Source organism: Cololabis saira, chromosome 7 (genome assembly GCF_033807715.1).
Source record: "Cololabis saira isolate AMF1-May2022 chromosome 7, fColSai1.1, whole genome shotgun sequence".
Lineage (NCBI taxonomy): Eukaryota > Metazoa > Chordata > Actinopteri > Beloniformes > Belonidae > Cololabis > Cololabis saira.
The window spans coordinates 24,642,872-24,665,869 of NC_084593.1; the positions used below are offsets into that span (position 1 = coordinate 24,642,872).

The 22,998-nt window shown below is 39.4% G+C and overlaps 1 protein-coding gene across 2 annotated transcripts; it reads right to left on the reverse strand.

The window, feature by feature from the left end:
- Window positions 1–3,196: 3,196 nt before the first annotated feature.
- On the reverse strand, window positions 3,197–16,333 carry rgs14b (regulator of G protein signaling 14b). 2 transcript variants are annotated; one of them, XM_061725163.1, is made up of 15 exons: window positions 16,182–16,333; window positions 14,127–14,148; window positions 13,827–13,978; window positions 13,599–13,691; window positions 12,135–12,278; window positions 11,886–12,059; window positions 11,728–11,809; window positions 11,541–11,641; window positions 11,148–11,360; window positions 10,857–10,930; window positions 10,477–10,603; window positions 8,167–8,248; window positions 7,349–7,401; window positions 5,773–5,869; window positions 3,197–4,248 (listed from the first exon to the last, which is right to left on the reverse strand). In XM_061725163.1, exons 1-15 carry the CDS (start codon window positions 16,224–16,226, stop codon window positions 3,974–3,976), a joined length of 1,734 nt encoding a protein of 577 aa, XP_061581147.1. In that variant the 5' UTR covers window positions 16,227–16,333; the 3' UTR covers window positions 3,197–3,973. The 2 variants fall into 2 exon arrangements, with proteins under 2 accessions (XP_061581147.1, XP_061581146.1); XM_061725162.1 differs by having other exon boundaries at window positions 10,857–10,933.
- Between the last annotated feature and the right edge of the window lie 6,665 nt (window positions 16,334–22,998).

Sequence of the window (22,998 nt, forward strand, 5' to 3'; positions counted from 1 at the left end):
AACAACAGTGACCTTACGTGCAATAACTTCATTAAGCTGCTGATGCTCTAATTTGGATCATTTACTGTAACTGCTATAGTGCTTAAAAGGTGCTGCACAGCAAATCTCATCCCGTTTGATGCAAAGACAATAAGCTATTGGGGGAAAAAAAGTAGTAATCATGGTGATGTATTTCTCAAGTCCTATGTTAATGAGATACTAACTCTAGATTAGTGCACACAAGTAAGAGACCCTTTTTAGAGGGAGAACAAGACCAATATTTAAGATAAAATGAACAAATGACAAATTGATGGTGTGCTTTATATAACAAAGGTTAAAAAGTTTGAGATTTTAAAATGTGTCTGTGCCTAACAGGGAAAGCAGGTAAATAAAAATACAATGTGAAAATGCCACTTGTGACTGAAGTGACATTGTCAAGCACCCTGCTGCTCTTGCAGGAAGTCGCTCATCCAGGGCTCATAAAGAATGAATGGTTGTTGATCAACAGGAGCTCCCTCGCCCACTGTGAAGCACGACGTCAGCGGTGGTGGCAGCACCACATCCATGCTGGAGGGAGCTCTTTCACCTACCAGGAGTGGAATATATGTGATATTCAAGTGGCTCTGCCTTCAAGCTCGAATTCAGCAACACAACTGAGCCAGTGGAGTGTTCCCTCACCTCTTTCATGCAAGGTTCAGTTGGCACACCCCCGGGGTAACAAACAAGCTGCTGAACTCTAGTGGACTTGCTCTAAAATGTGCATTAAAGCCCTTTGATAGACAGAGGAGGATAATCTCAGAATTGATGGAGTCCCGAGTGCTGAGTGCACTCTCAGACCAGCTCACTGAGGGAAATGACCTAAATGAGAATGATTTGCTGGCTTAGATCCGTCTCTCTTTGCCTTTGTGTGGAGGAGGAATCCCTCCATTGAATGTGAAACATGAAGGGACATGGATTGGACCCTGGGCAGTGAAGTTCGTGTACTTTTATAGTGGAGGTAGAAAAACACTCTAGCTATGAGAAACACTTCTGCACCATTTACTCCACATGAGCAACCCAGCAGTGGCTAATGCTGCACATTCAAATACATTAGTCCTCTCTGTCCTTATGTATGCAAAGACACATTATAAAAATGCATGTGAAAAATGTTTCCTGTTAAAAGCTACTAAATTACTTTTTGCAATAGACTGAAACCCATTTCTTCCTTCCACTCTCACTTTGGTCAAAAACATGAGGTTTATAAAAATATAAGGAAAAAGGCAGCCGCCTTCAAAACTCCTAATGAAATGGTGTTAACATCTGCACTTCTTAAGAAATAATTCTGCTACAGATATTTGAGTTCATAACACTGGAAGGAAGATTGGCCTCTCTCTGAACAAAGGGTCAACACTAATTAACTTCCACTTTTGAAACGGAGCATTGCACAAACTCACCAAGCTTGACGTGTATATGTGTGCGTCTGTGTGACTTTCTACAGTCAAGCTGCTTCTCCATCATAACTCACACCTCATTAGCAAATGATACCTGCTGCAGACACAACCAACGCTCCTCAGTGTGTAGTCATTCCCTCAAAAAGCCAAGATGACTCTGTAACATGATCCTCTGATCATGAGTTGACCATTGCCGTTTTTCAGGGTGCCGCCATCCTCTTAAATTAAGAGGTCATGAAATGGCAAACATCCTGATCATGGAGGCTCACTGATGAGCAGTCCCTATGTATATATGAACAGAGATGGTTTGAGCTCCAAGGTCAACATGTACACAGTTATTCTGATGAGAGCTGAGCACATTAGGAGGGTTCAAAATGGCAAGGGCATTGTGTTTTGTAATTGATGTTGATAGGCTGTCTGTTCTTCCATGTTCAGGTGTGACACTTACAACCCCCCCCCCCAACCCCACCGGGTGAATTTTCTCAGAAGCTGAGCGCAGCTGCTCCCTGCCTGATCCACAGCTGAGCCAAGCGTGTATGACTGAATCTGTCATTCTTCGCCCCCCCCAAGTAATAAAGAAGAATCACATAGACTCCGTCCTTCATGCTGTGCAGAATCTTTTGTGTGCATGCACTGATTTGATGGGTTGGTTTTCTTTTGCTGCATTTTTGTATTCTTCTGCAGGATTCACCGAGCCCCAGCAAGGACCACTCTGCTCCCTCCAGCAAGACTGAAAACTAACACTTTCATGTATACAAAACCTTTTCATCCTAATAAAAAGGCAGCACAAACCCATGTGGCTAAACTCAAACTGGAGGCAGCGAACAACATATTAAATAGGAAACCACGCCGGCACAATCTAAAGGAGACTTTCCATGATATGAATATGAAGTGATGAAGTATGAGATTCAGCACAAGACAGAACGACACATTTCAGCAAGCACAGTGATGCACTGTGTGACAGACAGGTGGGAAGGAAGAATGAAGGGTGTGACAGAGGGAAAAAAAATAATAAAAGGGAGGCAAATGCAGAATTATCCACTGAAATATGATACAAAGAAAAAGCCTGGGGTAAATGGAGATGCTCACCTTTTCTTTTTTTTTTTTTTTCCTTCTTCCTGCTCCTCTCTCCTTTCAGTACAGCAGACGTGCAGTTGAGTAGACGGCACTCCTCATCTCACTGCTGTGATGCTGCCTGTGAGAGAACACCCCTCTCTGCCCATTCATAGCTCCACCGACGCTCCGCTTGTGCATGGAGGGAGGCATGAGCACGCACGCACGCACACACACACACACACACACACACACACACACACACACACACACACACACGTCTCAACACCAGGTGTACCACACAATTCCAATGTCTATTGCCTGGCAGTGACAAGCTGAGTGCCACGAGCAGATATCAATTACTGCACCTTGATATACAGTAGCTCTGTTCATTGTCATAATTAACGGCTTCTGAGACAATATTATCTACAAAGTGATGATATTGGCCAAGTGAATATGACTAATCCACATTTCCTCACCTACCATGAAATATGCACAATGCTGACATCATCCAGGAGGATGAGATCATCTATGACTCATCTAATATGTTTTGCAACACATCACAAAAAATCAGAGTCCTCAGGGAAATTGCAGAGCACTTTCAAGCAACAAGTCTCGAGACAGATCTGGGGATTTGGCTACCTTAATAGCAAATGGTGGCACTGCAATGATCATCCTCACGTTGCAATAATGCCATCTTTATATGACAACATCTTAGAGCTACTCATTTCATCACGTTCAATACAAGCCAAAAGATAACCAAATGCAATTAAGCAGTTCACACACCCAGACAGAGCAGATTTATTTTATCCTGCATGACTCATCCAGCCATTAGTTCAGCCAGATACAATACAGTCCAATCATATACTGACAGAAAGGATAACATTTCATTGCTTAAAACAAGCTAACTCTCTGGACGACCCTAAGGATTTTTTTTTTTCCCAGTATAACACTGATTCATCCCCCACAATATCCTATCACCAATTAAATATGTGTAGCCCGAGATGAGCTATGACGCGACAAGAAAAATCAGAAAACTTCACAACACAGCAAATTACAATCAAAACACACTTCTAAGAACACAAACACTTGAAAAAACCAAAAGAACTTAAACAATCATGCAAAAACACATCTGGACAGGCTAGCTTAGAGTTCACATGAAAACATGGGATGATAAGGCTACGAGAAACAGGTTTCAGGGCGATTTTGAGATAAAACTGTTCATTAATTTGAGGGTGTCTTCAAAAAATGTTTGACATTTTTCCTCCATACAGGACAAGTAGTGCACTGAATGTTTGCCCTGAAGTTTTTTTTAGATAATTAAAAAAATAAAATTAAAAAAAGACATCAGCAGCAGAAACTATAGAAAACGACTGTCCTGAAGCTTATTCGGTAGCAGGTTGTTATTTTTATTTTTCAAAAAGTGCATTTGAAGTATACGCTTCCGTGTTTAACATCATATGTTTTCTGGGGGAGGGGGGGTCTCTGTCCCCATTACATATGAATGTCCATCAGACTGTTGTCTCCCTCATGTCCTTGGGTTCTGATTCAGCCGAGTTGGGACTGTCCTCAAACACTCTGGCTGAACGAGGGGTTACTGTCCCATCATCTGACTCTACTTTGCAGTCGGTAGTGGAAGAGCTGGTTGTACTGGGGTCGTCTGCGTCCTGTCCCTGGTCTGAGGACACCTGCAGGAACTGAGGAACCTCCAGTTGGTCTTTGGTCAGAAGGCCCCGCTGGTCATCAACCCTGCAGCACTGAGCTCGCGTCAGCATTTCCAGAAACCCTGATGCAACCAGACACCATTATCAGTTGGGCGTTTCTCCACATGCAAAAATAAAATGTTTACGTTTACGTAATATTTTCCCATTTTACACCTATAACTCACATTTTGCACAAGGTTAGCACAAAAGTAAAATCTAACATTGACCACTATTAAAAACTACGCCAAAAACTGACAGCACATTTTCTTCTCTCTGCATTAGACACTTTTATTGCCTTTGTTTTTATTAGAAAGAATAAGAAAATAACATGATCTTTACTAATCGTTTAATGCTACAGATTTTAATCAATTTGTTGGCATTTTGCATCTCATTGTAATAATGCTTAATTTCTGCTTTGACCGTCTCACGTCTACCTGCATACATTTAGTATATGGACTCATTTATTGACACCCTTATTGCAATAATGCTCATAGGGTTACCAAGAATGAAAGTTAAATATTTAGTATCAGTACTTTTTTTTTTAATCATCCATTCAGCCCGTTTAAAAAGGAAAACATGACACTAAATCCCAGTACAATTGTGCACACGACACCGAGCATGGGCCACGGTAAGCAAGGAAAGACTTATCTGAGGAGCTGAATATACAGATAAGCACATTAAAACGCAAAGGCTCTAAGACCATCCAACAGCTTCACATTCCTGTGACTACAGCTGCATATATCAGTCAGGAGGATAAACAGGTCCATGTCTGTAGCCAACATCCCGGCATGTGGCTGCCAGAAGGAAATACAAGGCCAAGGTTGATCAGAGGGATAGTGCAGATGGAAGACGGAGTCCAGGAAAAGTCAAGGTACATCACCGTCTGATCACCAGACAAACCCAACCATCTGTTGGGGGGGCTAGAATTACTTTTTTTTTTAATAAACCAAAGTATTTGCTTAAATACGTCTTGACAAGCCACAAAGTGTCCCCTCATTTGTGTTCACGGATGTAAATGACACTTAAAGGTCATGCTATCTGCTGCAAAGAAACATGATGTGGGCTTTGTTCGGGGGTTGTTTTGCTGCCTCTTTCAAGGGGATCCTTAAATCTGTCCAAGGGGCAAGAAACTCAAGAATATGAGGAAATCCTGAAGCACAGTAATTTAAGGATTTAAGATTGCCCAGGATTCGGAAACTGAGCTGTGGGCCCTCCAACAGGGTAATGGCCCAAAACTCAGCTATTTAAAAAAAAAAAAAACACACACACACATAAAACAATAACCCACTGTAAGAGTCCAGATTGCATTCCTGTTGAAAATCTATAGAAAGATGGGAAAATGCAGCATGACAAAGACAGCAGTTTGCCAAGGAAGAGTGGGCCACAATTTCTAGGCAGGTGCCTCATTGAGAGCTACAAAAGAGCTGTGCAACAAGACATTAAGCTAGTGCTACCCCCATTCAATGCAAAGGCTGATTTGTGCTTCATGTATAACAAATTACATGGATTCTTAAAATTATTCTCATTACGTGGGAAGGCACCAACTAATTTGTAGACGTCTGCATGTGCTGAAATGTTGCAGACTAGATACTGGTGACATCCCTTACCGTCCATTTCACGGTTCTTTCTGGGTCTGAGCTGCACTTTGGCTCCATCCGTTGACAGCGAAGATTGAGCCCCTGGACTTGCACTCACCACTCTCGCCTGGTGACCAAACAGATTCCAGATTTATACATGTATGTATAAATCCATATACAGCTGAAGACAACAAAATGAAACTTTATGCTGCAATCATCTTCAATCACAACAACATTAAAACTAGTGAAAGCCGTGCAACTTTACTGGCAGATGTTCTGGATGCTGCAGTGTTGGAAGGGGGAGAATTGGATAAGTCCAAGGATCAGATATAGCATCTTAAAATTGTTTTAGATGTTTCCAGTAAGCTGTGGTGGCTACCAGAATAAAAAGTGACTGAAGGAAAGACAACCCACAACAGGGTCCCAGCTAAAGAATCGTTCATGTTTTTATATTTTATACAGTCACATTAACAGTTGCACGTATGCCACACATCAGATGGAAGGAAAGACCTTGATGGGTCACAGCTGTTTTGGTGGTGTGAGGATGGCATTGATAATAGCTAATATTGAAGTAAATGCTTTTAATTTTGTGGCTCTGACTAGTGTACATGTTTTGATACTTTCATAAAAACTGGTAGCCCATTTTCAAAATTAAGACAAACCATGCAAACATTTATGGAGTTTTCTGTACATTTTTCAGAGGAGAAACTAATCCCTCCAAACGGCATAAAGTTAAAGTGAAAGCAATACTAATGCATGTTTTTCACAAATCTATAAGTGAGGGAGAATTAAATAAAAAAGTGTGAAAAGACAAAAATATGAGCTGGCCGGGTGACTAAGCAGTATTCCTCAAATCATTTATTTTTTATTTATTTATTTATTTTTTTAAATAAGACCCTCCACCCCCCTGCTATTTTTTTTATTTTTTTTTTAAATAAATGATCACTTGGCTTAATCCTATGGAAATGAACAAAATAATTGGTGCCAACAAAGCAGAAGAGGCCTCTAAGTAGATTTTTTTTCAATTTCTCCACATGCCGTGTACTCATTTTGTGTCATGCTTCAGGTATAACAATAAGTTACAAGTCAGGGGAGGACTGAGCAGTTAAGAGATCTTTGCACCACCCACCTCTGAGCTACACCAAATCCAGCATACTGTGAAATTAGGTGAGGATAAAGATGGAGAAGCCAAATAATTTTACTTTACAGACCTTTGGATTTTTTTTTTTTAAACACATTTTAAAATATCACATTTTCAAACATAGGTACCCTGAAATAAGTGACAGCTCAATGAGCCCTGGATTAGCCTGGGTCCGGGGGCGATACTTCCAGGATGATATGGTTCAGATAGCAGCTAGATGAGTGTGGTTGCTCTGATCTCTGGAAAGACCTCGTTTCAATTGGCTCACCTTTTAAATCATTTAGTGACTCAAAATCAGAGATAGAAACTTCTGTGTTCTTCTCTGTAACTTAAGGTTATACAATTAAAGTGTTTAAAAGTGACAGACAGAAAGGAACCTCAGATTTGCGTTTTCCTCTGAAATCAAAAGTTTTTCTACAAAGAATGAGAATAAAACTGTCAATGTTTCTATTAATGTTGCCTCACCTGTGTGAAAACAGGGGACCCACTGCCTCTGGGGATCATGATCTGCTCTTTACCTGTATTGACAGATCAAAATCAGCATGTGATAGTAGTTCCACTTTTAGAGAAAGTCTGATCATCACACAGAACTTCTGACAATTATGATAAAAGCTAACATGAGCCAGAACAGGCCATTTACAAAAATTACACAGGTCCTTTCAGGATACGATAGCTTCGTGATAATTTGCTTCTCTAAATGCAGTGAGAGGAGCTGAAGTGCAAATCACTGATCCAAAATGAAGGTGGTTCTGGTTTCTCAGCAGTTAAGAAAAGATGTGAGTGGACTGAAAGTGACACATTGTTAAACAATCCAAATGGACTTAGACGTTTCAAACCCAAAGAAAAGATGATAGATGCAGAGGGGCAGCAAGAGAGAAAAAGGGGAATCAGAGTCAAGAGAAAAAAAAAAGCAGACAGTGATGTGCAGAAACCAGGGCAGTTAAGTGGACAGCAGAAAGATTCTGACCTACTAGTGAGGAGGAGTGAAAGCCATGAAATTCAAAACACTTAGGAGCCTTTTTACAAATGAATCAATTAAATAAAAAGGATGCTAATGCAGCAGAAATGAGTACACAAAGCCTGCCCAACACACCCCCCAGGTCCCCCACTAACAGCTAACATAGGAGAGGAGAGTGCTTTCATTGGATTTAATCCATCTTCGATTGTTTTCATTCTGTAATCAATTGTGAAGCACAACAGCTGAAACGCTGTGGGTATTATTCTGTGGCCTTCACACTAAAGCAAATCATTGGGTTTTTAAAAAGGAGGTCAGGTATATTAACCTTTGGTTTTGTCAAGTCGTAGCGTTTTATTTGCCAGTCTGTACACAGAGCTGCTCATGCTTACTGGCTCATCACGCTCGACCTAAAACAAACAGGAAACAAGATCAGTGTTGGACATACAGTTAAAGTTTCATTGGTAAAAAGACGGCAAGTCCAATATAGTCCTGAGAAATGCAGATTGCTTTTGAATCATGTATCATATTCAATTTTCTATGATCACAATGGATGTACAAACCATGTGTATTTATGTCACATTAACAGATATTTTGCAACGGTTTCTGTAAGCGTAGCCTCATTCGTTTAAATAATCAATGTGAATATCAATGTTGGCGGCAATACTGGGCTTTTGATAATGAGAGCCACTGAATAGTTAGATTCATAAAAAGTGTTTTTTGGACAAAAACAAGTGTGTTTGAAATAAATTAAACACATTAGCTGAAAAATGTAAATACCCTCCAACATCAAAACGTTTTAACTGGCCTAATGCCAGTTTTCTTTTTAGGAGCAACTGTGATGACGGATTCAAGTTATGACGTTCAGCCGAGGGGAAATTGGTTTGGACGATGAGGAGCATAAAAGCAACCACCAACGAGCTGGCCTGCTATACACTAGAACCTTTTCCTGAAGTGTATAAATTGCAAGATCATGTTTTTAACTTGTGTCAAAAAAAAAAAAAAACAGACAGTTGTTTGGCCAGAATTACTAGAGGAAAGTTAACGGGGGTAGAGACAAAGCAAGTTTATTTCCATAGCACAATTTAACAACGAGGTGATTCAAAGTTCTTTACAAAGACATTAAAAACAAAACAAAAAAGCATGATTTAAAATGTATACAATAAATAAATAAACAAAAACAGGGAGATCAAGTCAGTAGTTAAAATTTGGATTAAGTTATAAAACGTAGAAGTACCAGTGCAGATTTGGAGCTTTATTCAAATGCAGCTGAGAAAAGATGAGCTTCAACCTGGACTTAAATGCACCGAGTGTTTCAGCTGATCTGAGGCTTTCTGGGAGATTGTTCCAGACAGGTGGAGTATAGAAGCTGAATGCAGATTTTCTGTGTCTGGTTCTGACTCTGGGAACTGATTTAAAAAAATAAAAAAAAAAACATATCCAAATGACCTGAGGGGTCTGGAAGGTTCATACTGGGTCAGGATGTCACTGATGTATTTTGGTGCTAAGCAGTTCAGAGCTTTATAAACCAGCATCAGAACTTTAAAGTCTCTCCTCTGATAAACAGGCAGCCAGTGTAAAGACCTCAGAGCTGGACTGATGTCGTCCACAGTAAAGGTGAGGCATCCAACTCCAAGAAATCTGTAAGCCATGGTGGTGGCAGTATCATCTCTGGTCTGGGTCACCTTTGCAGCCACTACAATTAGAAACTCAAGCCATAAGCTAAACTAGACATTTCCAAAATCTGACCAGGATCCATACAACCACCCTGTCCCAGGAAAGAAACAGTTTAAAAGGAATCATTGAAAAACGAGTTTCACATTGCCACTCACTTCCATTAGTTATTGCTCACTTTTGTAACCCACCCAGAACTTTTCACAAATCATGGTCCAGCGCCAAGGGCGTAGGTTTGGTCTCAACATTGGTAGGGACGATATAACAGCAGAACCTGCATGTACTTTTTGCTGGGGACGGGACATTAATAAGACCAAACAGATTGGGTGAACGGGGGTCAGGGCTACATTTGTCACAAATATGAACCTAATTAATTGATAGGCTAAATGATCAATGCAAAATAAATCTGTATTGACTTATACTAACTTTCATGTGTATTGGTTCACCTGATACACGGTTCGATTCAAACCTTTGTTTTCAAAAACTACTAAAGAAACATTTTGAAAACTTCCAGAATATTCCAGGATTTTATTAGCAATTTAAATTGCAATATTTGAACATAACTTAAATTATATTAACATACACAATACATGTATTAATTGTACTTATTAATAATCTCTTAACTATCCAGAATGCAAAAAATAAATATTTGTCTAAGACCATCAGCCAATCAAACGTGCGTTTGAGGAAAAAAATATGGACCGGCAAATTCAGCAAGTGAAAAGGGGTAAATATAAGTCTGAACATAATGAAACTAATTAACTTAATAATGGTAGGGTCAATTCTACCCTTACAACATTTGGGAAGACAATCTAAATTACCTATATATCTGAACTCATTATATAATGCAAATAAGGTTGCTTAAAAGTTGGTGGGGACAATTTGAGCCTCCTGAAAAGTTGGTAGTGTTATGTCCCTACCGTCCCTATGCAAACCTACGCCCTTGTCCAGCGCAAACACTCACCATGGTGACTGTGACCTCTTGTGGCTTGAGGTGGTGCTTCTGCAACACCGCCGAGAGAGCGTCCTGCAGCGTCTTACTGGACTTCGCCACGATCCCCACCGTCTTACCAATGAAGACAATCTCCAGTCTGTGACACATATTCAAGTAAGAATCTCGACATTCCCAACTTCTTCAAATACAGAGCAATTGTCACACAAATCCTCTGGTAGCCACAAAAAAAGTTGGCCACCAATTATTTCTTAGCAATAAAATGCAAATTTGGTCTCATTTGTTTTGTCTCTGATATAGTGAGGCGTGACATGGAGTGGATGTCATGAGTGTGAAATGCTGCCAGGGTGACAAGAGGAAAAAAAAAAAAAAAAGTAATTTGTGCGACTCACCTAAACGTCACCCTGAGTTCAAGAGAGACCTGCTGATCTCTCAGCACAGAGCAGTCCTGGTCCAGCGATAAGGGCTGCTGTGAGGAGAGGAAAGGTGCATCAAGTGGGAAGAAACTAGAACATTTTAAAGAAACTGAAATCAGTTTCCCAGCTACATGACTAGAAAAGTGAGAAGATGTTAGGACAGGAAGTGTATGTCTCATTTGCACTGACACTGCTAGTGTGACACAGCCAGGGACTTTTGAGTGTTAAATCTGATGATGCTGATGTAGACAGGGCAGTAGTGCTCACCTTGTCCTTGCCATGAAGGTAAATGACGACATCCTTCAGGGGGAAACCTCTCTTCTCACACAGGTTGGCCAGCATGTCTTTGATCAGTTGGCCATTGCGTGTTGGGGCCAAGGAGGCACTGCCGTCTGGCAGGTAGACGCAGCAGTAGCCCCCCTCCACTCCTATACGACTCCCACCACCCTGCTCAGCGGGGCAGGGATTCGGCAAGCCATTCTACCAGACGGATGGAGAAGGGGAAAAAAAATACTCAAAATATGATAGAATTATAAAAAAATAAATAAAAAAACACAACAAAGCAGCTCCAAACCAGCTTTTTTTTAATACTCCCCTCACTGAAGATTACAGTTTCTTTCCCATTTCGGTCCCAAATGCTCTTCCACAAAATATACTTGCCTCAAACTGCCTGCAGAGGGAGCCAAGCTCCACACTGCTGGTCGATTTGAAAGACATGAGGGGTTCTCTCAGAGGGCTTAAATCCTGGATGTACGATGCATCTATAGTTACAGATAAAATAAGACAGATTAACTCTAAACACTGCTTTCTTAGGAAGGAAAAGATCTGCCTATACGACAAGCTCTACCTCCCCAAGATCCTCTCTTCCTTCGCTGTTTGTCTAAGACACTCTTTCCACCTGTTGTGTTGTTACAGTCTGACTTCTTGTTCTGTTGCAGACAGGTACGCCGTTAAAGCAAAAACAGGAATCACACGTTTCCCACGGCTGTCCTTTGAGCCATCTACCTTCTTGTCGCTTGAAGGGCTTCTGGTGACCACATCCTCCAAGGAGCCCATCCGGGCAGGCTCTGTAGAGAGCTGAGGTAGAAGTTTCCCTTCTACAATTGCCAAGGTGCAGCCCTGGTAGAGCGGGGAGCGCACAAAGCGCCTGTAGCTGTCCATCTTCATCAGCTTAAATATCTGACACAAAGCAGAGAGAGCGTGAAGTCAGAACAATGAATGGCTGTTTGATGCTGGTGTGGCCTTCGTGCTGACCTGTGCCTGAGCTTTTTTAAACATGTCAGGTGTGGGCCGCTCCAGATCCTCCCCATTTATCTTGGCAGTGTCATCAATATTGACACAGTACGGTGCGTTGTTGGACAGATAGGTGTTGTAGATGGAGCGAGCTTCTGCTTTCAGCTAACAACAACAACAACAGCAGCTACATTAAACTCAATCATTCCCAAAAATAGATACTATAACATCCCCAATAAATTGTTGTGGAAATATCACAAAGGCCAGACATGAAACAGCTGAATTATTTCCAAAACCAACATCATCTAGGCAGTGGTGGACAGTAACGGAGTAAATTTACTTGAGTACTGTACTTAAGTACATATCCAGAGGATTTGTACTTTACTTGAGTATTAGATTTCTTTGGTACTTATTACTCTTACTTGAATACATTTCAAAGACACATATTTTTACTTTTACTCGAGTAAATTTCTAGGAAGGCTGAAAAGTACTCGTTACTTTCAGGTCTGCTCTTTTTTCTTCTTCCCTAAAATCCTATTGGACACAAGCTGTTTTTGTCAAAGGAGGAGACCTATCACAGTGCACGCTCTCCACTGGGATGTACGTAAAGCGGAAATACGTCAAGCCTCCTCAAAACGATACCGCCAAAGTAGCCTGCGTTTGTCAAGACAGAGCCGCAACAAGTCAAGACATAGCAATGGCTACGAGTTAAAAAGTTAAAGAGTTGAAGAGTTAAAGAGTTAATTCTCAGAAACAAGAGTTAAAAGATCCTTACATTAATTTAGAAAAAAATATAGTAATTTACTGATGTGGAAAATAAGAAATTTACTCTTACTTAAAGTAAATTTAAAAGCATTTACTTTTGGATACTTAAGTACCTTTAAAAGCAAGTACTTTTCTACTCTTACTCGAGTAATATTTTGACTGAGCTACTTTTACTTGTAACGGAGTAAATTTTGACCAGTAGTATTTGTACTCTTACTCAAGTACTGGGGTCGAGTACTCTGTCCACCTCTGCATCTAGGCATTAAGTGTTCAATACACATGTTAAGAAGAAGCCACCTGGAGTGTGTGAAGCTGTTTAAATGACATTGTCTCATTTTTGAAAAAGGTTAAGAGCCTTTCTTGTAGGAAATATTAAATCAAGTGCTTATAAGCACCCACAATACAAGTCACATGTTTCTAAAGGGCAATTTCATTCCGAGAGAGATGATAATCTACACCAACTGTCAGTTCTGTTTCTGTTTCAAATGTATCAAACCCGTAAACGAAAATGCATCCAACTCCATCTGTGAAGTCACAGGAAATGTATCTTTTCTTAATGCAACTTAAATCCCAGTGATTGGCTCACATAAAAACTGAAATATTGTTGTATTAGTTGGTGTGTTTGTGCTGTGCTTGTTTCAGAAAAATAATGAGAATAAAATGCATTTATTGAAGCAGATTGATAAAAAGCAGAGGTTGAGGTAGATTAAACCACCCTACCTTATCCATGGAGGTGGCTGGAATCTTCCTGAACTTTTCACAAACCTGCCAGAATAAAATATTCTCGGCACTCACTTCTGACTTCAGAAAGGCCTGCAGACAAAAAAACACACACACACACCGCATGATCACGTCTCTCACTTTGTGAAACACTATTAGGAAACATCAAGAACTCGCTCTTGAGCTCGTTAAAAACCAAAACTTTGCAGCGTGTCCAGAGGGACTCACCGTAAAGTAACTGACCCCACTGGGATCCTCCAACAGCTTCTCGAATGAGACAGCCCAGCTCAGCACGCTGTTGGCAGGGCCAGTGTCTCCGCCCGGAGTTCCTGGGAGGCTGGTGCTGCTGCCTCCACAGCCCCGCGCAGTCATGTTCAGCTCTACAACATGGATCATACGCATACCACTTTAGCAACAGCAGAAAGATAACAAGGTTCAGAATGGATCAGATACTTTCATGCACAGGCATGTTGAGATTATACAACCCTGGCATGTCCAGGATTGCGCTTGCTGATTATGCACGCTCACCTCCATCTGACACTGCCTGGCTCTGTAAATAAAGAAAAGAAATAAGTCTGAATACTTTAAAATGTACAAAAACTTGGGCTTTCATCAAATGAATCCTCATGAAATAGTTGTCTACATTTTGGATCCATTTCTGTACTATAGAAATAAAAAACACTGACTGAGCTGGAATTAACAGAGGAAACAAAAAAAACATGCATTTGTATTTAAATTCATATCTGTCCAACATGTAAATCAATAAGATATGAATCACTCTTATTAAGTCGAGGCAAAACTATGATTGTTTCAGTACATTTTAATATACATTAATTAAATACAAAAACACAGTATACCCCCCCAAAAAATAGAAATGCATACATTTAGGAAGTGAAATGTTAACAACAGCTGCACGTTTTTCTTACCCTTTTAAAAAAAAAAAAACAAAAAAAAAAACAGTGTAGAGCAACCAGCCGAGGCTGTTTTCACAGGAAGTGGTTGCAATACTGACAACAATGCTCATTCAGCTTTCAGAGCTCGCAAAACTTGCAGCTTGCAAAAGCTCAGTTTTAATTTAAGGCGTTTACAGTAATTGATTGAAACCCAGAAAATCTCTGGAGACAACGCTGTGTATGATAAGATATTGATCCAAGACTGTATACACAGAGCAAAGCTTCTTCAGACAGGAAAAGAAGAGTTTTAATTTGTGAATCTTCCGATTGGACCCCACTTCTCTGTCTGGCATTCCTTCTGTGGAGGCTCCGCTGCCTCCCACACACGGTGCACATAAAAATTGTTCAGGGGTGTAATTGCAAACGTGTCTATCCAGGTTGTTGCTGTAAAAGGAAAACCCGCCCACAGGGTATTCTCAATAAGTGCCCTATAAATCCAGCAATATTGTAACTTAATGATATCTCAAAACCTCTTTGCTAGACTAAGAAAACTCAAGTACATTTATCTCCAATAATATAAACTGGATTTCAAAAGGTCACAACTTCAGTGCTTTTCTGTTTCCCTGAACATCAGATTAAGCAAGCTATAGCACTCACTTTCATTGTTCTTGTGAAATTGTGCAACCCAGAGCTTGATAAACTATCTGGAAGCATTTTCAATGTAGACTAGTGTAGTGTGTACCGACACATTATATTATTCCATTGAAAAGAAGCCATCCTGTGCAGGTGGATTTATAGTCCAAGCAGTAATTTATTCTTGAGATTGCAAAATGTTGACCACATGGGTAGAAATGGACCAGATCTCTCAGCAGGTGTGAACTCTTTTGACTCCCACTTGACCATTTTTATCTCTTCCTCTCTTGTGAAAATTGCATCTCCAAAAAGGCCCAATTGTGTGTATAAATACTGTTAAACCCAAGTCAGCTTGAAGTCAGACACACTCATCCAGTTTCCATGAAAATTGATCATTGCATACTTGCTTCTCTGTTCTTGTCATTCTCCTATGACAATTTTAAGCTGATATGCAAAATAGTATTTAAAAGAGAAGGGTGTTATACAGAACAAAGTATAGGTTTATTTAAAATAACACAAAATAAAAAGCACATCTAAAGCCAGATCTAAGAACTGATGGCTTCATTTAATTACATTTGCAGATCTTTCACTCCCCCTGCAGAGCTGAACCATTTTAGGAAATGTAATGTCTCACAGTGAGCGAATTCAAGCCAACTCAGCCTACACGACAGATTGGCCAACAGGCACGGCTTTGGTTCTGCTTCTGGCTCAGGAAGAATCGGCCTGTTTTCAGCAGCAAACCAACTATAGACACACTGCCTGGTTAGTTCTGGCACTGCTGAGGAGTGGAGACAGGCAACACAAGCATACACAGGACAATTGCCCTGCTGCCCTCCTAATTATCCTGATCAGTCTATGACAGTACAGTTAAAACAATAGAGTAAGATATGGGAGAAACGTACACGAAAAGGCTTTCTGGTTCAGTAAAAAGCTACGATTCAGGGATATTCAGGCAACAAAGCTCCTCAAAAACTGCATTCCAAGTGCATAAACAAACTATTTGACAAGGCGAGCTACAGAACTACCTCAAGCCTAACAAGAGCGGTAACCAACTCACCATGTGACCAACAGGAACCCCTAACATCTTGCCATTCTTCGCCATGGTGGCCCAAACACCAGATTTAACAAAAAAAGGAAAAAAAAAAAGAAGAAATCTGCTGCGAAGAGCGCACTAACAGAGTGCAGAGCGCTCCACCCAAACTTGATACAGACTCATACACACAGACACTCAGAAAACTCATCACTTGGGTTCTCCTGTCACTTCCTGCCTGGAAGGGAAGTCTTACCATAGCAACAAGCCTCAAAAGAGGAAGTATGGTTACTATGATCTAACTAAGCCCGCATCTTGAGAAACTCTGATGTGGGAACTCAGATGACTGACACTCATCCTGCTCTTTGCATCCACTCATAATACAACAGAGCCAAGTTTTCAGTTATTAAAAGACTATTATTGCACTGAAGCTGTTGAACAGTTTTGTTTGAGAATGTGTCATAGTTATTTTTTGCTCTTTGTAACTGTAATTTAATACACATCATTCAGATTGTCTTACATATTTACATAAATCAGTCTGCATGTGCCAGTGCTGCACAGCAAACGGTTTTCTACAGCAAACCACCCAACCTTAAGGTTGATTTATGGTTCCGCGATACACCAACGCAGAGCCTACGCCGTACTTTACGCGGCAACATGCATCATACGGTGCGCGTCGCCGCGGACCCTACGCCGTAGGCTACGGCGCGAGCTCTGCGTCGATTTAACGCAGAACCATAAATCATCCTTGAGTGTTACAAGTGAAACCGCTGGCATCCTGTGTTTTTTTTTGTTTTTTTTTATGATCAGAAACGTTTAATCCAATTTTACTTCAGTATACACAAACAAGCCATAGATTTATGTCATGAGTCACAGCAAATGTCCACAATTTATGCATTACTTCACACCACTCGTGCAATTGTGAAGCTCACAAGCACATAACTGGCATTTCTAATATCAAATTAAACAAAAAAATTACAGCCATCTGTTAGTAAAGGGCAGACATACCTTTCAGGCCTGGGTTTAAGCTTTAATGATTACATTTCTTAATAGGTATAACACTCTTCTTACACTGTTTTTATTTCATTCAATAAAATGTATAATTAATGCAAATCACATGAATCATGTATAGCTACCGACAGCAATCATTTTATGAACCTGTGCTGTGGTAGTTGGCATCCTGTGGTATTCATACCCCGTTCTCCGTCGTGACGTCACGGCGCACCAGGGCGCACCGTTCCTCGTATTTCCTGTGTTGCTTTTGAGCAGCAACTTTTACCAGGCGGTTGAATTTTCGATACAGCCTACAGAAAGTAACCATTTTCTGTAGGTTGAAGGCTCGAAAGAAAAACGACACAATGAAACAGCAAAAAAGTGGTATCATCCGGTTCACTGGAGGTCTACACGTGTGTTTGGCAGCTCCCAGCACGCCAGACAACATATTTATGCTGATTTAGTCCCGGACAGGTGTTTTCAGAGTGTCAATTAGGTGTGTATCGTTTCACAACAAAACTGACAGCGCTTCAGTAGATGTTATATCTTTCTATTTGCAGAGTGCCTTCAGGCCTTTTTCGGTAAATTTTCTGGCGAATTCAGAATTGCATTTGTTCCCAGGTTGAAATTTGAAGTAACCCATTTGAAGCTTAAACTGCAGCTGGTAAAGTACACAGCGGATTTATAACTTCACATTAGGGTTGCCAATCGTCCCGTATTTATAAACTAAAGTACGCGTCCCGTATTGAGCTGAAAGGGACGCACTTTACCCCGTATTACTGTGAGAGTCAAAAAATAGTCATAAAATGCCAATTAAGTTATTTCTTTCTGTTTTACTACAACTGTAGCCCACAGTCATGGCCTTTTTGAGGCACAAATATGTTTACAAGTTTTCTACAGACTTTCTGTTTGCACTTGTTATTGCACTAAAAATGTAGGGCTACACTATTACAGAATGGATGTTAGCTTTCTTTCTATTGTTTTATATTAATTTATACAATTTTAAGTTAAGCAGGACAGGTTTCTGTTTAAGAAAGATACTTATTTTATTCAGTTAATTTTGTTATTCTGTATTAAAGTGAATTGCTGGATAAGAATTTGTTTTCTATGTGTTCATGGCATTCAAAAATATGCATCTAATTCAATTCAGGTTCGAGTAAAATAGTTTAAAAAAATCGTTTCACTCACAAAAAAACCACGGCAGGAAGGAGGCAATTGGTCGATGAGGTGTCCCTTATTTATTTTTCAGGGAGTTGGCCACCCTACTTCACATTAATCCTTTAGAGTCACTACCTGCAGGTGAAATGGTGATAATTCGTGCTTGGCCCTTTTATAAAAGCCATTTTCTGTTCGTCCTTCATTTAAAGGCAGTAGTCTTCTTGGGTCAAAATGAGACTAAACCTAAAATGAAAGAAATGTTACAGAGCTGCCTATAAATTTGAATATCTGTAATAGATTGTCAAAGAGCTTACAATGGTTAAAGTGACTTAAAATGACTTGAACCAATTACATGAAAGAAAATGATACAAAATGGGGCCAAAGGTAACTTTATTTAAAGTTCAGTGTTACGTAAAGGCCTTCCAAGATTTTTACTATAAATGACTTCAAACTATGAAAAAACATGAAATTACTTGATCAATTAATCAAACCTTTATCTAACCAGGAAGAGCACGGTGAGATTTAAAAATCTTTTTCTCAAGAGTGCCCTGGCCAGGAGGAATCAGCTAAAACAGCAAAAGTTTCAACAACAAACTGCCTTAAAAATGGAAGTATTGAAGTTTTGTTTCAGTATTTTGGTCCAAGTTTGTTGGCTTATTTTAGTTGTGTGTGGGGTGTATTCTGGTCTTGTCCTGAGGTCCCTAGCTTATATGATATATCCATGGGTGTAATATCACCTTCTTGTATGAGCAACATTTGCAAACCCTAGAAATGCATGTTCTGGAGGTCAGTGTTCTTCAATCCAGGTCTTCATAACCACTGTCCTGCATGTTTGCTCCAGTTCACCTGACTCCAATTAACTGGTCTTTGACAGATTTCTGCACTGTATTGACAAGCTGATGTTGATCTAATAATTTAAATCAAGTGTGTTGAAACAGAGAAAAAATTAAAACATGCAGGGTAGTAGGCCCTGAGAACCTGTATTGAAGAACATTGCTGTAGGTTAAATGATCTCAAGACATTTTTATAAATGAGGAGAACCTTTTTTTCCTCTCACAATGTCAATCATTAAGTGCAACATATTTTTGCGCAGTAAAAATGTTGACTCCTGGTTCTTTAGTAGCAGGTGTGACTAACACTATTGACTTCCTTTTTTTCCTCAAATTAATGTTTTAAGCACATTTAGCATGTAGTTACTTCAGGATCCTGTCATTAATAGAACATTAAACAAGCTAAAATTCTGAATTGCTCACGGCAATTCATTAAAAACTTCACGATCAATGAGTGGAGTGTGTGGGAACTAACCTAATGGTGCAAAATATTTGAAAATAAACACAAATGAGCACTATATTACTGAATTAGACCTGTTCCGGTCTATAAATTAACATAATTTTCATCATGGTAATAATGCTTATCTTGGTTGCTAATCTTGGCTTTTTAGTTCAGTACTTTGACAATGTCCCTTAATTCATTCTTACGTGAAAATGAGCCGTAACAAGCACAAAATGTGGAATGAAATTTCTCTCATGAGCAGGCAAAATGAGTGTAATTTAATTTAGGCTATTTCAAAGCTTCCTTAGGACCATTTGGTCCAGATTTACCTCCCCCAATAGCACAGTAGTTTGGGAAATAGTTATTTCCTCATGGTTCATATTCTCAGACAACACAGTCTTTTTATGACTCAATGTTTGCCTTTTACAGGGTAGAAGGAGATAAAGTAATGAGACAAAGGAAACATCTTATTGTAAGCAACAACTAAGAGCTTAGAGGTTGACTAAAGAACTACCCAGTCTTGTGTAAAAGCCTGTTTGGTGTGCTTCCTTATACTGTTTCCCTCTATTGGTTGCTGTAAAGAAGTGGTTGCAAAGAAGTCTGTTAAGCATAAGCATCTGTAAAACGGTTTATGTAACCAAATGGGGGAAAAAAATAAAAAAAATAAGGTTCAAAAAGACTTAAAGGTTTGAATGTGCAATTTCTTAATTGTTTGTCTTTTCTGAAATAATAAAAAAGCTACATTAAGAAATTAACAAAAGAAAATACAGAGTCACAACATTAAAACACATAATGTTAGGGATACAACAATGTGCAAGAATATACATACAGAAAAGAAAACAACAAAAGGTCATAAAAGACCAATTTATACATTCTATCCAACTACGGTAAATGGCAAATCAATTAAGAAGATGGATAATCAACAGCACCCCCTAGTGGCTGTAGTGTAAAGTTCTGTTCAGGATGTTCAGGCTTGACTTTAATGTAATTTTACCCTTAAAATTAATTCAGTTTTCTTAAAATCCTCAATTTTCTGAGTAAAATTGTCTTGCATATGAATCCTTATTATGTTATCTGTGACGGTGGTTAGTTTGCATAATAAGCGTGTTATTCTGATAACAGGTTTGACTTGAGGGCAACTCTGTCTGACTTTGCATGTTCACCTCTATCACACATTGGTCTGTTTCTGTAACAAATATACACATTTCATAATTTTTTTAAACCCGAAAATCTACTATATGTTGTGTAAATGAAATCTGTGGTGAACCTGCAGCTATGTGACTGTGATGTTATGTTAAATCATATTAACATGTGGTGTTATATAAATAAGATGGGGTTATTAAAATGAAAGTGAATTATGCTGAAATAGCAGCAGCCCTATAAACTGTCACTGTCTTGTGTAACGTTTGTGGAGTCTGACTGCATTAACAAGCACAAGTCCACCTTTGACACAAACAAACAGTGGTAGTGTTTGTGCGGTGACGTTCCAGCGATGGATTAATTTGCATTGATGTCAGTTCTGCCCAGCTTTTCTTTTCTTTTTCCAATGCAAACATCATTTGGACTAGTAAAGCAGAACAGATCATCACACAGTCTGGAGGTACAGCGGCAAGCCAGGTAAAATAAACTCCTTTATAATTTTATAATTATGTTTAATGCTTCAAGCTGAGGATTTTAAGTGTGTAATTGCTTTCGTGATAAATAGATGTTCACCACATTCAATTATTTAATTGTTTTAACTCTATCTTTTCCATCAGAGAATGGTCAGAACAGTGATATATCTTTTGCTGGGTCATCTCATAGGTAAACAACCAGTTTGAAGTTAACATTTACAGTTATACACATATTATTTTTACTTAGTTTCTGAAAACATGTGTGACTTTTTTACTTTTTTTTATAATCTGCACTGTATTCTTTTGTTTTAGTTGTTGCTTGCTCCTCCAGTCCCTCCAAAGAGTTTCCAAAATGTAACATTACAGCAGGTGAAAGAAAGAAAAACCACTCTCGGTTTAATATAAAGTAAATCTGAAGAAGTTATTGAGCACATAATGTACAGTACCTTGTACAATGTCACCAAATAAATAGCAAGGTAAGATAGGAATAATGCTCTTCATGTTATTTTTTTGCATCTCTTTTCCCTGCAGACTGCTGTCAGACATACTTCAACAAGACGCAAGAATGCAATAATGGTTGGTCCACTTGTTCTTTTTATTTGTTTACTTTAAGATACAGGGTATGAAAATTACATACAGTCCAGCAGATGTGTCACTGAAACTCTGGCGTAGTGGAAAAATTAGGTTGACCCAAATATGGCAAACAGGGAAGACAAAATTATAAATCAGAATTAATGAGAATCTTTTTTTCTTTTGTTCTTTTTTCTGTTTACTGGGAAGCTCGATGAGTAGAAAAACTGTAATTGAGTATGATTATTTTATGAGAAAGCATAATTTTAAAGTAAAAATGAGTCCCTTATGGTGTCATTATTGATAAAAGCTGACTGTGACAGGGCCAGAGTAGTCTAGATGTTTAGTATTCCTTTCAGAAAAGTGCATCCATCAAACTGAGCAAAAATGATAGCTGTATGTAGTCTGACTGAGTGAGGATTCACAAACCTGTCTGATCACCTAATATTATCACTCCTGAATGTTTCCTCTTCTCATCAGATGTTAAAGTCTCCGTCAACAGCTCTAAGTCAAAGATAAAGGAGGGTGATGATGTCACACTGACTTGTCAGCATGACTTTCTTGGTGAGATTCTGGAATATGGGTGGATCAAGGATGGGAACGTAATTAACGGTAAAAACAGCAGCCAGCTCATTCTGAAGAAAGTGCTTTCAAATAAAAACGGCAAGTATGCCTGCTGTTTGACGAGCAAGTGTGGATTTTGCAAGTCTCCGCCAGAGGATGTCACTGTATCTAGTAAGTAGACATAACATACCCCTGCTGTGTAGATTTGGATTTTTACTTGTTTTCAAAAGCTTGAAAAGACAAAATCTTGCTATCCCTAGAGGTCATTTTTAAGATATGAACAGTGGGCTGCTGTTACATGTCAGTAATCTCCACTGTCCCTCTATGGTCTTGTTTCTATGGAATCATCCAGGTGACCCTTGGATCATCATATTGGTCTGTGGTGTTTCAGCATTGGCCCTGATCGTCATATTGGGGATGGCTATGAGGTTCAAGCTGAAAAGGGACAACGGTAAGAGTTCCTTTTGGGTCATTCAACTTTTTTTTCTCTACCTATGTGCTTTCTATCAAAGAGTTAAAAACCCTTGTTTCATCACCGTGTCCAAGCTGTATCTCTCAGGTGTTTTTAACAACCCACACAGCCTTATTTACAGGCTGATATACTGAGTATAGGGCAGCAGCTTTGCATAGCTTGGCATGCAGACTGAAAAACTGATAAACAGCTAGCGTTGCTC

Excerpts from the sequence above, each read along its gene's own strand:
- rgs14b (XM_061725162.1), bottom strand. The coding sequence starts at position 16,226 with ATGGCGAAGAATGGCAAGATGTTAGGGGTTCCTGTTGGTCACATG. Across the intron at positions 12,060-12,134 it reads TTAAAAAAGCTCAGGCACAG|ATATTTAAGCTGATGAAGAT; the intron begins GTCAGCACGAAG and ends GCTTTGTGTCAG. Across the intron at positions 10,604-10,856 it reads GAACTCAGGGTGACGTTTAG|ACTGGAGATTGTCTTCATTG; the intron begins GTGAGTCGCACA and ends TATGTGTCACAG.